The sequence below is a fragment of the Apiospora kogelbergensis genome, assembly GCF_038363985.1.
Source record: "Apiospora kogelbergensis strain CBS 113332 chromosome Unknown utg000006l_segment0_segment0, whole genome shotgun sequence".
Taxonomy (NCBI): domain Eukaryota; kingdom Fungi; phylum Ascomycota; class Sordariomycetes; order Amphisphaeriales; family Apiosporaceae; genus Apiospora; species Apiospora kogelbergensis.
In genome coordinates this window covers 1885429-1899688 of record NW_027117423.1, presented here as the reverse complement: position 1 = coordinate 1899688, position 14260 = coordinate 1885429, and the positions used below count along the sequence as shown (strand labels likewise).

The window sequence follows — 14260 nt, the reverse complement described above, 5'->3', positions numbered from 1 at the left end:
ATTGCACATGCAAGAGAGACTTTGCAATCCTCTGATGACTGTTCCCACAACGAATTCGGTCAGTCACCTTGATTGGAGCTCAACACCATGCCGTCGCTCCGGTCAAGGAAGTTTCTTAGCTGCTTCTATTGCGGCAGGAGAACCAATCTGCGCTTTGATGGCCGACAATCTTTTGACTGCGCCCATTGCGAAGCCACGAATTGGTTAGATGAGGTATGTAGATTGCAGGAGAAACCCACCACCCCCCAACGTGTAGGAAGGTTGCTGATCAAGACCCTCGTATTCTAGCATGGAGATATCACAGACCCCCGACTTCCACTCCCTCAGATGCGGCGCCAGCCCCAGCACCCCCAATATGCCACGTCGTTCAGCTCGTCGTTCAGTTCGAGACCCCCAGCGGCACATGCCGCCTCGTCTTCAGACGGCTCGGCAATGGACTCTATCTTCTGCTCGACCTGCTTGAAGAACCAGCATATCTACACCGAAGCGCTGCGTCAGTTCGAGCTTCCCGATGACCAGAACGATCCCGAATACAATGACAGAGTACGAGCTTTCCGCAAATGGAGAGGCGACCTCGAGCAGAGGTACCCGCAAGTATGCGCCACGTGCGAACCTAAGGTGCAGCAGCAGCTCAACAAAGCCAGCTATACCGCGAAGACCGATCACCTTAGACGAGTCATGGATCGAACGAGAGCTAGACGGCGCGAAGTCAAGAGGCGCGGCGTGTTGGACGTGCTAGATTCTGTCGGGAGAGTGACATGGCACGTCGCCTTCGCCTTAGAGTTCTGTTGGCACGCCTCAGTGCTTTGCGCCCTCTTCGTCCAAGATGACGAGGTTGCCAAGACCACACACTGGCTCGTCGCCCCTTTAAGGAATACTTGTTACTACGCTTTGATGTTCTCGCCTGATGCGGATCGGTACATAAGGTGGTCTATGACCCTGGGGCTCGCCTCTTTTGCATGGAATCCAAGGTTCAAACAGACCATCCGTGGGTTCACTGCACATATCCTAGGCGTTGGCCAATGGTACACATACCAGCTCCTAATCCTCTTCATACGGCTTACTTGCCTCTTCGTATCGCAGTATAACGAATCGAAGGGTATCACAGCGGCATCGCAACTAGGGGCGCACCTTGTGATAGGGCTTCTCATGTTCTATGTCTACACGAGCTCTGGACGAGCCATTCGTTTGGATACTACGCCCCTCTTCGGGTCCAACAAACCAGTCACTCTGGCCCCAGCAGATGAGCCTCAACTTTCACCACAGAGCCGGCGCGATGACATGGGGAGTATCCTGGACGAAATTCTGGAATCACCGGCCAGACCCAATAAGGCACTTCAACAGCAACAACCACGCCCTATGTTGGGCTCCCCGCTCCGCTACTCGGTGAGCACCGGAGGTCAGCAAGAACCGCAAAGCGGCGGGTTTGAATTGCACCCTCGTCGCGTTCAGCCTGCTTCTGGACTAGGTTCTTTGAGACTCGACGACGAGCCCGTGCGAAGTCAGCCTGAGCCACCAGTAGTTCAATACGGCGATGAAATGGATTGGTCGCCTTCTGGATCGCAGCATCGAGCATTCAACACACACAATCCTTTTAAGGTCAAGAATCCCAACCCCCGTTTTAGCGACGCGCCAATAGAGGACAAGCCAGGCCCGTTCTGGTATAAAATCCCCCCGGCACCGACAACTCCTGCACAGCGTCTACGCAATCCTCCCATGAAGCCAATCATCCGAGATAGTCCGAAGGATATCCCCGAGAACTTCTTTTCCACCACGCGCAGAGGTCCTGTTGATATTGTAGCCCCAGCCCGGAATGTGGAACAGAGCAACATGATTTTCAGAGAATCGAGTTTCCATGCTCCAGAGGCCAAGGACGAAGCTACGGAACGCCTATCTAGGATGATGGGCTCGTTTAGCCTGACTCCAGAGCCAGAGAGTCACAGAGCTGGCGCTTTCAGAGCCAGGGCAGGTGTCTTCTCGACACCTAGCCACGTATCTAATGAGCCACTTAACAATAGTAGGACGCGCATGGCGGAGTTGCTCGTACTCTTTGGTGCTTTATGGGCTTGGATAACAGCCCTAGAATCACAAGAGGAGTACGCCCCTACTCTGGCTCTCGGGGCCATCATCATCAACCTTGCGATGACCGTGCGACTCGCCGTGGACCTCGCAGACTCGCAGATCCAGCAGGGGGAAAACTCAAGCGCTCTTGCGCTTTTCCTTCGTAAATCTTGCTGCGTTGCAGATTTTGGCGGCAATGGTCCTGTTGTGGAGGTTATATATGGATAACAGTACGACGGTTATGTACGGTGCATATGGAAGCACTCTAATCGGGCTGACAATCGTACATCATGTTTGGCATGTCTTTTGGTAGGCATTTTGGAGCACTGCTACTCTTTGCAATGAAGACTGCAGGTGCGGCGAAATTGTAGACTTCTTGGGCTTCACAGCCTATTGCCTTGGGATATGCTGTTAGCAGCTCACGACAGAGCAATGAAAGGGAGATCATGAGGGTTATGCATGACATGGAGTTGGGAATGGAATCATGTGGAGTTACTAGGAGATGTTGGATTTTACAATACCCGGCGCATCAGAAGGCAAATATAACCAGAGAGTTCTCATCCTACAGTTCATGGGAACTGGTAGCTACTGCATGCGAATCGAAAGGGCGTTGTTCTGCACCATTGTATACTCTAGAATGCTTGCTATTCACGATCAAATAAACACCTTCGACCAATGCACTAGGAACTGTGTTAGGCGTCGCTGTTCGCGTTCTTCTGTGAATGTCAGCATCGTATGAAACAATTACAGCATTCATCCAATAAGTTGATCCAGATCAACTGCCCGTGTACAGTGCGGAGACTATAGATCCGACATGGATATACTAAACCCGGAGGACAAACGGAAACCGACGTGGATAGTATGGACATCCATGACGAGTAGATAAATCCATCAACGGTATTTATACACGGTTGAAATGTGCATGCATATCTACCCAACTTGGCCATGGGTACGTAGCCGAGAAGGATCACATCTCGTGAAGCCGTAAGCATTTGGCTCTTTGCGGCCTTTGCTTGTAGATCGCTCCCGGATAACTATCGTGGACAGGATCGATAGCCCCAGAAGGTCGGGCGACTGTCAGGCCACGGATGCTGCCACCGGAACGGTAATCTCCTACCATGTGGTCTTTTTTTCTGTTTTCTCCCGGCTTGTACCCCATACGAAACAACCTTAAGCATGTGGCATCAAGGTTCGGTCAGTCAACCTGCTAGGGTTTCGCGGGCAGGTTGGAAGAAACAAGCCGGGGTTCGTCCAAGAGGACGGTGCGCTCACCACGCCAGCTCGCCCACTTCGCCGATGCTGCCGTCTATATCACCGCGTAAGTAGCTGCCTCCTACAGTAGCAGGTCCAGTCTACATAGCGTAGAGGCTGAGCTGTGAAGCAGAGGCATACATAATAACTATATGTGTTCGTGGACTCGTGGACTCGTCAATTCGTTGATCCGCTGTATCGTCGAACCGGCTCCCGAATTAAATCGACGAGTCTAACCACATTCGACGCCATGCGTTTTCTCAGCCCAGAAGCCCGCCTTTTGCCACGGATTCTGATCGGGGTTTGCAGGCTGGCGCATTGCCGTCTGTCCCAGATAGTAAAGTAGCGCCACTCTGCGGCCGATCATTCCATTGCTTGTACTCAATCTCTTCCAGTAAATGAACCCCTAAAAAATTCAAGTTCTAGCTGAGCTAGTCGCGTGTATATTACTTATTAATATCCTATGTCGCTGCTCTGATTGAAATTCTTCAGATTGTTTACGCTCCTGCTTTCACAACCGGCCTCTTATGCGACCGCTCATTTCGCATCTCCTGGCACAGCATTCATTATCCTTCTGACGATCGATACGTGAACAACTTTCCTTAAGCTGCTTCCACCTAAAAACGGTTCTTCCGAGCAATCCGAAGACCTTTGGAGTTTCCATTGCCGCTGTAATTGCTGCCCCTTTCTGCAGCTGAAGATACCGCCCCTCCGCCACAATGCCTGCACGTACGCTACCTACGTTTACGCAGGCCGAAGTCGACAAGCACAACACCTCCGACTCCCTCTATGTCACCGTCGGGCGCAATGTCTACGATCTGACAGACTTTCTCGAGTCACATCCCGGCGGCCCCGAGTATATCCTCGACTACGCCTGCAAGGATGTCGGTGATATCCTCAAGGACGAAGACTCTCACGTGCACTCCGACTCGGCGTACGAAGTCCTGGAGGAGTCGCTTGTTGGATTTCTGGTCAAAGAGAAGCTAGCCACCAACGGTGAGACCCAGAGCGTTGGCGACAAGCAGATCAACGAGAAAGTCTCGCCCTACGTCCACCCGCGCACAGGTATGAGCTGCGAGGAGGATCTGAGCAAGGACACCGACGTGAACGCCGACTACAAGACGCACAAGTTCCTCGACCTGAGCAAGCCTCTGCTGATGCAGGTGTGGTATGGCGGATTCAGCAAAGAGTTCTATCTGGACCAAGTCCACCGTCCGAGACATTACAAGGGCGGCGCAAGTGCCCCCTTGTTTGGTAACTTCCTGGAGCCTCTCAGTTTGACGCCGTGGTGGGTTGTGCCTCTCATTTGGTTCCCGCCTGTGGCCTACGGAACCTACATCTCAAGAGAGGGTCTTACCGGCTGGGATCAAGTCGCCATATACTGGTTCCTTGGACTGTTCCTATGGACCATAGTCGAGTATATCCTGCATCGTTTTCTGTTCCACCTGGACCAGTGAGTTGCCCATTACACCTCGCATGGATACCTATATCCGTTGCTAACAGATGATTCGTAGTTACCTTCCTGATAACCGTGCTGGCTTGACGCTGCACTTCCTGCTCCACGGAGTCCATCACTATCTGCCCATGGACAAATACCGCCTGGTCATGCCCCCGACACTGTTCGCGGCTCTAGCAACACCATTCTACAAACTGGCCCACGCCGTCTTCTACTGGAACTGGCACGTGGCGACTGCTGTGTTCTGCGGCGGCATCTTCGGCTACATCTGTTACGACTGCACTCACTACTTCTTGCACCACCAGAACTTGCCTGCCTACTACAAGCAGTTGAAGAAGCATCACCTTGCCCACCACTTCCTGGATTACGAGAATGGCTTCGGCGTAAGCAGCCGCATCTGGGACAAGGTGTTTGGAACCGAGATTCCTTTGGCAGTCAAGACTACATAAAAGCAAGATTGCGTGATGAGACGAAGCTGATGAGTATAAGATAGATTCCCTGTACATGTTGGGCTTTTTAGGGCTCCAGGATGGATTCATATAAGACATAGGCCCCTCAGGGCGGGTGCGTTGGTGGCATTGGGGACTCCCCTCGGTTTGATGATAGCAGAAGGCCGCGGCAGCGATGCACGTCTTTGAGACACACCACGAAGTAATACATTAATGGCAAATTCCAAGAAGAACAATTCAACTTGCAATTGTCGTGACGAGAGCATGGCCATGGCCATGGTTGACTTGACGTGACACAGTGCAGTGAATTACCGCATACAGACAGCAACCCGGGTTTAATGCATCTTGGCTGCCTGGTTCGCTTTGACTGGCGCTGGTACCAAGTTCAGCCGAGGAACATCCGTGCTTAACCAGCGGCTCCACCGAAGGATCTTCGTGAGGGACCGCCCACTTTCACCTCTCAGCCTTTGCGCTTGTCTGACGCATCTTCTCCAGCCGCAATTTAATCAGACACCTCGGCCTACGCACCACAACCACAGCAGACAGGCATCCATCGCCCAGAGTCGTCCGCTTCCTCAGTTGCTTACTTGCTACCATTCTGCATTCCATCCAGCTACTCTCGTGAGCGCACTCCTCTTCGCCAGCAACTGTTCTGTTTGAGCAGTCGCGAACATAAGTCCCACCACGCCTACTTTCTGGAGGTCGTCGCGACCCTGAGCCATTTGCACCAGACTATTCAGTGAGATAGAAACCACTCGAAATGGCCGATCTCGATGTTGAGGCGTTGCTTGATGCAACTGCCACCAACAACAATGATGACAAGGATACCAAGATGACTGAAGCCGACGAGAGACCTAGATCACAGCACAGCGATCGTCGCGACCGAGAACGCGGCAGTGGCAGGGCGGGCAGCCGAGACCGCGACCACGACCGCAAGAGGCGTGACCGCGAGCGCAGCGGTGACCGCAGCCGTCGAGGAGATCGGGACGACAAAGACAGAGAAGCTACGCCGCGTAGCGATACAGGTAGCCACAAGAGTAGGCGTAGAAGCCGGAGCCGTGATGATGGCCGACACTCACGACGTCACAGAGGAGGAGATGGCGACTACTACCGCGGTGGCCGTGGTGGCGGCCGGGATCGCTCTCGCTCCCGTTCTCCCTACCGCCATTACCGCCCCAGAGACGACCACCGCCGCGATCGCGACAGCTATCACCGAGGCGGCCGGGATGACGACCGAAACCGTAGCGGACGTACTCCCAAGCGCGATGGCACTCCCCAGCTAACCGAGGATGAGCGCGACCGCAGGACCGTCTTCGTCCAGCAGCTAGCTGCCCGTCTCCGCACACGAGAGCTCAAGGATTTCTTCGAGAAGGTTGGCCCAGTCAACGAGGCCCAAATCGTCAAGGATCGTATTAGCGGCAGATCCAAGGGGTACGTACAAATTTGACACATTTTCTCGACTCCCGACACTATAGCTGACATATCTATCCAGAGTTGGTTACGTTGAATTCAAAGCCGAAGATTCCGTCACTGCTGCTCTTCAACTCACAGGTCAAAAACTGCTAGGTATCCCGGTTATTGTCCAGCTCACCGAGGCCGAGAAGAACCGCCAAGTACGCACCACTGACAGCTCTGGCAACACCAACTCGATCCCCTTCCACCGGTTGTATGTCGGCAACATTCATTTCAGCATTACGGAACAAGACTTGCAGAACGTTTTCGAGCCTTTCGGCGAGCTCGAGTTTGTTCAGCTTCAGAAGGACGATAACGGACGCAGTCGTGGCTACGGGTTTGTACAGTAAGTTATACCCAACACCTTCTTCCGGCTTTCTTTTCCTCGGAGACTAACCATGCCATAGATTCCGCGAAGCAGATCAGGCGCGCGAGGCGCTTGAGAAGATGAACGGGTTTGACCTTGCCGGTCGCCCGATCCGTGTCGGTCTTGGAAACGATAAGTTTACCCCCGAGTCAACTGCCAACCTTCTGCAGAGATTCCAGGGCCAGAACCAACCATTCCAGGGTTCCGCTTTCTCCGGTGCTGGTGGGCGAGGTTCCCAAGCGGCCGGCTTCGACCGAGCTGGAGCTCGAGACAACGACAAGGCCACTGGTGCCAGTGCTCTGGACGACACCGATGTTGGTGGCGTCAACTTCAACAATTACAGCCGTGACGCCTTAATGCGTAAGCTAGCCAGAACCGATGAAGCTCCTAACGGTGGTCGCGATGAGAGACAGATTCTTAAGCCCAAAACGGAGACCAAGCCTCTACCCGTCAACGTCAATATGGCGAGCCGTTGTGTTGTTTTGCACAACATGTTTGATCCTACTGAGTAAGTCACTGCCTGAAGACGGCCCATCAGTCATCATCTGCCTGCTAACACGGTCTCTAGGGAAGAAGGTGAAGCTTGGGTCAAGGAACTTGAGGATGACGTTCGACAGGAAGCCACAGACAAGTATGGCAATGTGGTCCATATCTCGCTAGATCCCAACTCCCAGGGCGACATCTACCTGAAGTTCGACAAGGTCCAAGGCGGCGAGAACGCGATCAAGGGTTTGAACGGCCGGTACTTTGGCGGACGCATGATCAGCGCCGCACCTGTTGTGGATGCCGTCTACAGCAGTTTGTTTTCACGCACCAAGGCTATCTGAAATACTAATCGTGTGGCCTGACAACACTTCCTCTAGGATCCTTCGATGGTAAGTTAGATAATACACGGTTTATACCTCTACTTCTCGTGGCTTATACTAAGCATGCTTCCAGGTTCACCTCGGCCACCCCTTTGTACGAAAGGCATACGAAATAGCATCTCCAGCGTAGTCTTCTTGGCTGACAGCGATTTGAGCTCACGTATTCATGGTTCGGCGTTCGACTCATTTTGTCCCTATTTCCCACGGATAACATGGCCGTGGGTCTTCACACTGATTTCGACAGCAGAAATAATGAAACTCCGCCATCTTTTTGCGGTTCTGGTCGTGGAACTGTGCCTCAACTGACGACCACCACCTGCACATTTTACACTCATGCCGATCGAGATCCAGCAGCTCAGCGTCGTCCGGGATCGCTTAGTACTAGATTTAGCATTCAAATTTTTTCTCCAATTTTACTTTACGTTTTCAAACCCAGTGAATCAACCGCGTAGTCCATCTGCAGCCAAAGGCAGGCGGATAAGAACGGTGATTTGAGTCGCCAAGATGCTTAAATCTATACACAGTTTCCCTGACATAAACCTGTGGTTGGGCTGATTCGCCTCTCAGATAATTTTCGATACATCTGTCGCTCGAAGGTCGTCGATGTGATACCAAAGACGAATCTCCTTCTTTCACTGCCAGGTTATACCTGGGTAATTCCGATCAAAGAGAGAATATGATCTATCTTCGCACTGAAGCCAAACAAATATGGTTAACATCATCGCTGTTTCCCAACCGGCGTGACTCCTGCCGGGGCGAAGGCCTCTATGCATATCTCTTAGGCCGGCCAGCCATGGAACGATCTTCTGCTTCCACCTTATGATTATGCACATATTCGCTATGCCGCCATTGGCATTTCCCAGGTTCGTTCTACATGAAGGGGCTACTATGCTGGCGCCAAGCCCAGAGCAAGTCTGTTCCAGAACCGACAGGTCAAACATGAGGAAGTATGGAGATCAATTGACACCAAACGCAGATACAGGGTTGTATTTTCCGTTTCACACTGGGCGACATCTGGCAAGTTCACGTCGATACCTGGAACCAGTTGTCCCGCCGGAACCTGCTCACCGGATATAGTATATATGCTATATGCTCGGCTACTTCTGAACATTGGCCGCCATGGTATCTACGGAAACACCTGGAGATGCCCAGTTCGAAAGGGGTAATCGAGAGTGGAGTAGCGTGTCCCTAATAAACTGGATGGTCTTGCTGACTTGAACTGAATTATAGCTCACCATGAGGATGGCATTGTTTCTGGAGTTGGAGCTGGGGTCCCTATACCTGGCGGCCTCGCCCCCGGCCTCACCGCCGGCCTGGTCCCTGGGCTAGTGACCTCCCACAGCGCCCCCTCCTTCCGCCTCCTCTCCGACAACAACGAGAAGGGGCTGTTTGACGTCACGGATGGTCTCTCCCCCGGCCCCGTCATCCACTTTGCTGAGGTCGTCAGGCGGCAGCCGCAGCTCGTCGTCCGGGTCTCGGGTGCTCACCACTAAGGCATGTTCAAACACATATCTTACTCCTCTGGGTTGATAGCCATGGCCTAACCCTTTCTCTCCACGGACTGGTGGACTAGTCAGTGAGCCTGGCTTGGTTCTCAAGTCGCGTCGATGCCCTCTCCGACATCCACGCGTCAGTTTGGAGCTTCCAAGATGGTGCAGTAAATATTGAATATAACAACTAACTTATTGGAAGTTGATCCATTCACGTCTCTTGTCCAGCTATATCTAGCCTTCCACAATCAACAATTAACAATCAAGCAAACCCCATCCACCAAGCCACCCACCCACGCATCATCTTCTGTAGCTCAGTTCAGCGCCATCCCCACCGCAACCCCCAAACACGATACACGTTGCTCTCACCGTGTGTGACCCAGTAGCAGATTGTCTTCATCCACGTTCTCCCCATTGTTCCCGCCTGTGGTTTCCATGGTTTCCTTCCGTGACCAACAATCTGCTACTTTGACCACCTCGCACTGGAAACTGATTATCTCTTACCACATTCTTCTTTTCTTCCCTTGCCCTCACAGTAACTTGCAAACTCCCAGGTCCTCTACTGCCTGCAATCTTGCAACTTTCTTCGGATTTCGAGTTTTTACCATCCCTACCCTGCATCTACTTCTTTCCTTCCTTCCAGCAGTATATGCACTTCTGGGTTTTGTTTCTGCTTTCGGGAACTCGGGTACAAGTGGGAGAAAAAGATCTCGGGTGGTCTCAACTGAACTTTCTCGTTCCCATCTGAATTTCCTCAGCCGCGAGAGTACCCTCGTTCTACACTACTTCGCCACTTCACATCATCAGCATGGCTCACTCGGAAACTTCCAGTGATGAGTCGGGAGGCGGCGCTCCTCTGGGTTCAAACCAGTCGTCGTCCTCTACAACCGCTCGGACTCCCTACCGAGGTACCTCTGATTCCAAGTCCGACTCGCCCACTGACGAGGAAATCGCACTTGTTCGCGCAAGCTCAGGGTTTGCCAAACATGGCAGCGACAAGTACGCTCCTCAAGGTCCCAACCCATTCGTGGGTACTGGTCCTAGCAATTATGGCCACCAGCAAGGCGTGTTTGGCAACCAGATCCCGCGACCTGGAACCGCCATGCCGCGTCCCCAGAACTTCGGTAACAACAACAACGACCATTACATGACTTCCCCTCCTGCTCGAGGGCCTCATCGCAATGTCCATGGCCCTGGTGGTAATGTCCATAATGGAATGGTAAGTGCCCTATCACTCGCAGCTAAAGTATCGTCACTTACCTTTTGAATTCTATAGCCCTTCAAGGAATGCGCCGCCATCCAGGATCAGCTCGTCACTGCCCAGCAGTACATCCGTATCTCACCCGGTATTTCGTCCGACCTGGCCAACAATATTCAGGGCCAGCTGATAACCATCGGCCAAGAGCTGAACTCTTTCTTCCATAACATCACCCAGGAGTTCAAGCGATCACAGTACCAGGCCGGTGAGCTTCGCGTGCACATGGAGCGCCTCCAGCAGGAACTACTGGCCCGCAAGAAGCAGATTGATGACCTCCAGGCTGCCTATACCAAACTCACGAGAGATCACGAGGCTCAGGTTGCAAAGCACCGCGAATTGTCGGGTCGTCTAGGCGATGCCCAAGGTGAAAACGCTGAATTGCAGTCGAGGCTTCAGAGTCAAGATATGAAGCACATGTCACAAGTCCAGGTATGTTTGCTCAATATTCTCTGTCCGATTGAGTCGTACATACTAACATTGAGCGTCCCAGAAACTCGAGAACGAGATCAAAGCCTTTCGCATGTCAGGAGATAATCCCATGCAGCTGGTCAAAGTTGACAGCAGCACTGGCAACAAGAATCGTCGTAGCTCCGCTCTCAACCCCAATGCCCCTGCTTTTGGACCTCGAGCTGGCCAGTCTACCAAGGCCATGGACAAGATGCCAATGCCCGACTTCACTGCCTCGAGTACCCACACCGTTGTTCCTTACGACCGCAAGGCTGGTTCTGGAAATGCCTCGGAGCGACCTCTGACGCCCTTGGCTAAGAAGCCCAACTTTGGTCGGCAAATGCCACCTCAAGATGCTCGCGCTTACGAGACTGGCTGCCGCTCAGTTATGCCAGAGCAACAACAGTTGGCTCGCGACACCCGAACCACTTCGTTATCGGCTTCTACTTCGGGACAGTCAGCGTTTATGAGCAATCTGTCTTCGTACAACTTGCGATCGCAGAACAATTCCGCCATGTCTATATCCAATGTCCTCACACCCTACAAAGGCGGTCCTGGTGATTTGGGTGCCGATAGTAGCGAGGCACGTAACAAGGTGAACTGGGAGCCCGAAGATATTCAGGGCGGCTTTGGTCGCATCTTCGAGATGATGGAGGGCCTCGTTGCTACACAGCACTGCACCCCACCCTACAACGATGTCGACAGAATGCTGCATACCAGCCATCCAGATACGTGGGCCTACATCTTGGCTCTGGGCTTGCCTGACCCTCGACAAAGCGCCACCCACATGGCTCACCTTCTCGGCGATGAGGCCTGTCGTCATTTTGTGATCAAGCGGATCATCGTGGACTACATATTCAACCAACTCGTCAGTCCCGATGTATTCAAGGGCTTCAGCGATGAGATGGACGGTCATCTACGTGCGCTCCAGGAAAGCATGCGATCCAAGTTTCCTGAGAATGGTAAGTTGCCTGACCCCATCCGCACAGAACTCCCCATCTGTAACATAATGAAACTAACGTTCGTCGCCGCAGCACCCGGCGGTCGCCCCCAGAGTGGACAACGACAACGCCTGATCGAGGACCATTCCAAGTTGATCAAGCACATCATCTACTCGCCTGAGGGTCCGCACTTCCGTGATCGCGAGGTGACCAAGCACGTCAATATCTTGTCCCAGATCCTACGCCCGATGCGCAACTGCACCACGGACGATCAGGTAGCACACAAGGCATTGCGAGTCATTATCAACTACGCCTTCCTCGTCACATCTAAACTGTGGACCTCGAGCATGACCATCCACTACTTCTTCCCCGACACAGGCTCGAAGTTCTCGCACGGTCAGATGCGCCAGATGAACCACATGGAGATTCCGGCCGAGCAGCTCCAATACAGCCAGTGGCGTGTCATGCTCGTCGTGAGCCCGACGCTCAGCCTGCGCGACGATCGCAACAACGACTCGTTGCGCACCCACGAGCTGATGAAGTCGGATGTTTTGGTCATGAAATGATCAACACCTCACCTCTTTTCGCCGACCAAATCCCTAATCGGAAATTTCTTGCGTGAAGGCGACAAGGCACACGTATCTCTTCCTTATTGTTGGAGTATTACAAATGGGTTTCTGGTTTTCCTCTTCTTTTCTTTAGGAGGCGTTATCTCACGAGCAAGGCTTCTCCGAACCCTCCTACACTATCGACGAGAAATAATGCGAGAGAGGAAGCATGGCCACATCTGCTCGCGCCATATCGAGATCTGGGACGGTGGCTCAACATGCTATATATGCCGTTGATGCGTGCAACACAAAGAAGCAGAACACAGTGCTTCTTTGAAATGGATGAGAAGAAGGGAGACTTTGGAGATGGAAGGCGTATAGTAATGATGCTCGGGAGGCGGTCGTGGCTTTGTCAGCCTGCTATCTTCCACCTCGACACGCGACTCATTCAAGGCTGTTCTGGGAATTTCAACTCTTCTTTAAGGCTCTTTCTTGCACTTAAGGCATTTCTAGTCTCTTCGCACATGGGTGAAGAGAACTGGCGTTGCGTCCCAAAATACATAGAGATGTCTCAACACAGCCAGCCTCCTGACCAGAAAAGAACGAAAAGCTAACCCAAAAAAAAAGAGAAGAAAAGAAAACAAAAACAGAAGAATAACTCATTAGATGGAGGCCTGTCTGGTATGACAGGCATGGAACTTTTGGTCATAGACGCGTATAACCCACGCCTCACTTGAGACCATGGCAAGTCTTGAGAAGAGGTGTGGTTTTCGTTTTTCGTCGGCCGAGCGAGAGAACGGGAGGATCCGAGGGGAATCGGACACGATCCAGCGGGTTGATGATGACTCTTCCAGCCTGAAGCGTTGATTCCTTTTTTTCTCTCAAGGCGATGGATGGAAGGACCTCATTTTCATGATTGCTGTTAATTCCGCTGATGGCGAAACCAGACACCTTATGGTCCTGGGCCGGAACAAAACCCCGGAGGACGTGGTTCTAGGGCTTGGATTTTGCTCTCCTTCTGGCAGAGGAGACATATGTCTTGTTTTTGCATTGCGTTCTTCTTCTTTACTCGAGCTGTTCCACTCAGGCTGCTGGCTGGAAGTAGTTCGCAGCAATTTGCAATCTCTTGCCTCGCATCAAGCACGAGAGAGCCATGGATAGATACTAGGGCAATGGATAATGCGCAGCGTTAATGGGAAACGGGTTTCATCTTTCGGGGAATGACTGCACGTGATGGGTGATTATGCCTGCCTTCTACACCCTTCTTGTTTGCCGGGTTCGGATTTCCCACTTGACTGAACAGCGTGGTTCTTCGAGCCTTGCTTACTTGGGGGGTTAAATAGATAGGTGGCAGTTCACCGAAAATTCTTACCGCATTCCGTTATGACAAATATTGCTCCCCTTGCGCTGACTGAACAAGTCGAGGCGCCTGTTGCGCCCGTCGTCTTTTCGTTTTGTCCTCTCTCTCCCTCTTGCTCTCTCTTTCTCTCTCTTCTCATTCTATAATTCGTTTGCCGCCGTAGCAAGCGCGGCAGTTCGCTTGCACCCTGCTTTTATCTCTACTTGCAACAACGCAGCCTTGATTGATGGAATGATCGAGATGCAATCCAAGAGGGCATTGTCACATAACAATACAACCACCCTTGTCAGAACACCACGAGCCAACGTCGTTGC

At 52.4% G+C, this 14260-nt stretch overlaps 5 protein-coding genes across 5 annotated transcripts; all 5 read left to right on the top strand.

The window, feature by feature from the left end:
• Positions 1 to 327: 327 nt before the first annotated feature.
• Positions 328 to 2289, top strand: PG998_009453 (Integral inner nuclear membrane protein ima1; the record flags this gene model as incomplete). The annotated part of the gene is made up of 1 exon (XM_066876269.1): positions 328 to 2289. One exon carries the CDS (start codon positions 328 to 330, stop codon positions 2287 to 2289), a length of 1962 nt encoding a protein of 653 aa, XP_066728425.1.
• A 1742-nt stretch (positions 2290 to 4031) lies between these two features.
• Positions 4032 to 5217, top strand: PG998_009452 (Cytochrome b5- heme-binding site; the record flags this gene model as incomplete). Its single annotated transcript, XM_066876268.1, has 2 exons — positions 4032 to 4765; positions 4827 to 5217. The coding sequence occupies 2 exons, from the start codon at positions 4032 to 4034 to the stop codon at positions 5215 to 5217; spliced, it is 1125 nt and encodes a 374-aa protein (XP_066728424.1).
• Positions 5218 to 5977: 760 nt separating this feature from the next.
• PG998_009451 (uncharacterized protein) lies at positions 5978 to 7863 on the top strand (the record flags this gene model as incomplete). The annotated part of the gene is made up of 4 exons (XM_066876267.1): positions 5978 to 6648; positions 6710 to 7015; positions 7077 to 7544; positions 7605 to 7863. 4 exons carry the CDS (start codon positions 5978 to 5980, stop codon positions 7861 to 7863), a joined length of 1704 nt encoding a protein of 567 aa, XP_066728423.1.
• A 1158-nt stretch (positions 7864 to 9021) lies between these two features.
• PG998_009450 (uncharacterized protein) lies at positions 9022 to 9395 on the top strand (the record flags this gene model as incomplete). The annotated part of the gene is made up of 2 exons (XM_066876266.1): positions 9022 to 9064; positions 9133 to 9395. 2 exons carry the CDS (start codon positions 9022 to 9024, stop codon positions 9393 to 9395), a joined length of 306 nt encoding a protein of 101 aa, XP_066728422.1.
• An 805-nt stretch (positions 9396 to 10200) lies between these two features.
• On the top strand, positions 10201 to 12604 carry PG998_009449 (uncharacterized protein; the record flags this gene model as incomplete). The annotated part of the gene is made up of 3 exons (XM_066876265.1): positions 10201 to 10611; positions 10669 to 11079; positions 11141 to 12604. 3 exons carry the CDS (start codon positions 10201 to 10203, stop codon positions 12602 to 12604), a joined length of 2286 nt encoding a protein of 761 aa, XP_066728421.1.
• Positions 12605 to 14260: the final 1656 nt, after the last annotated feature.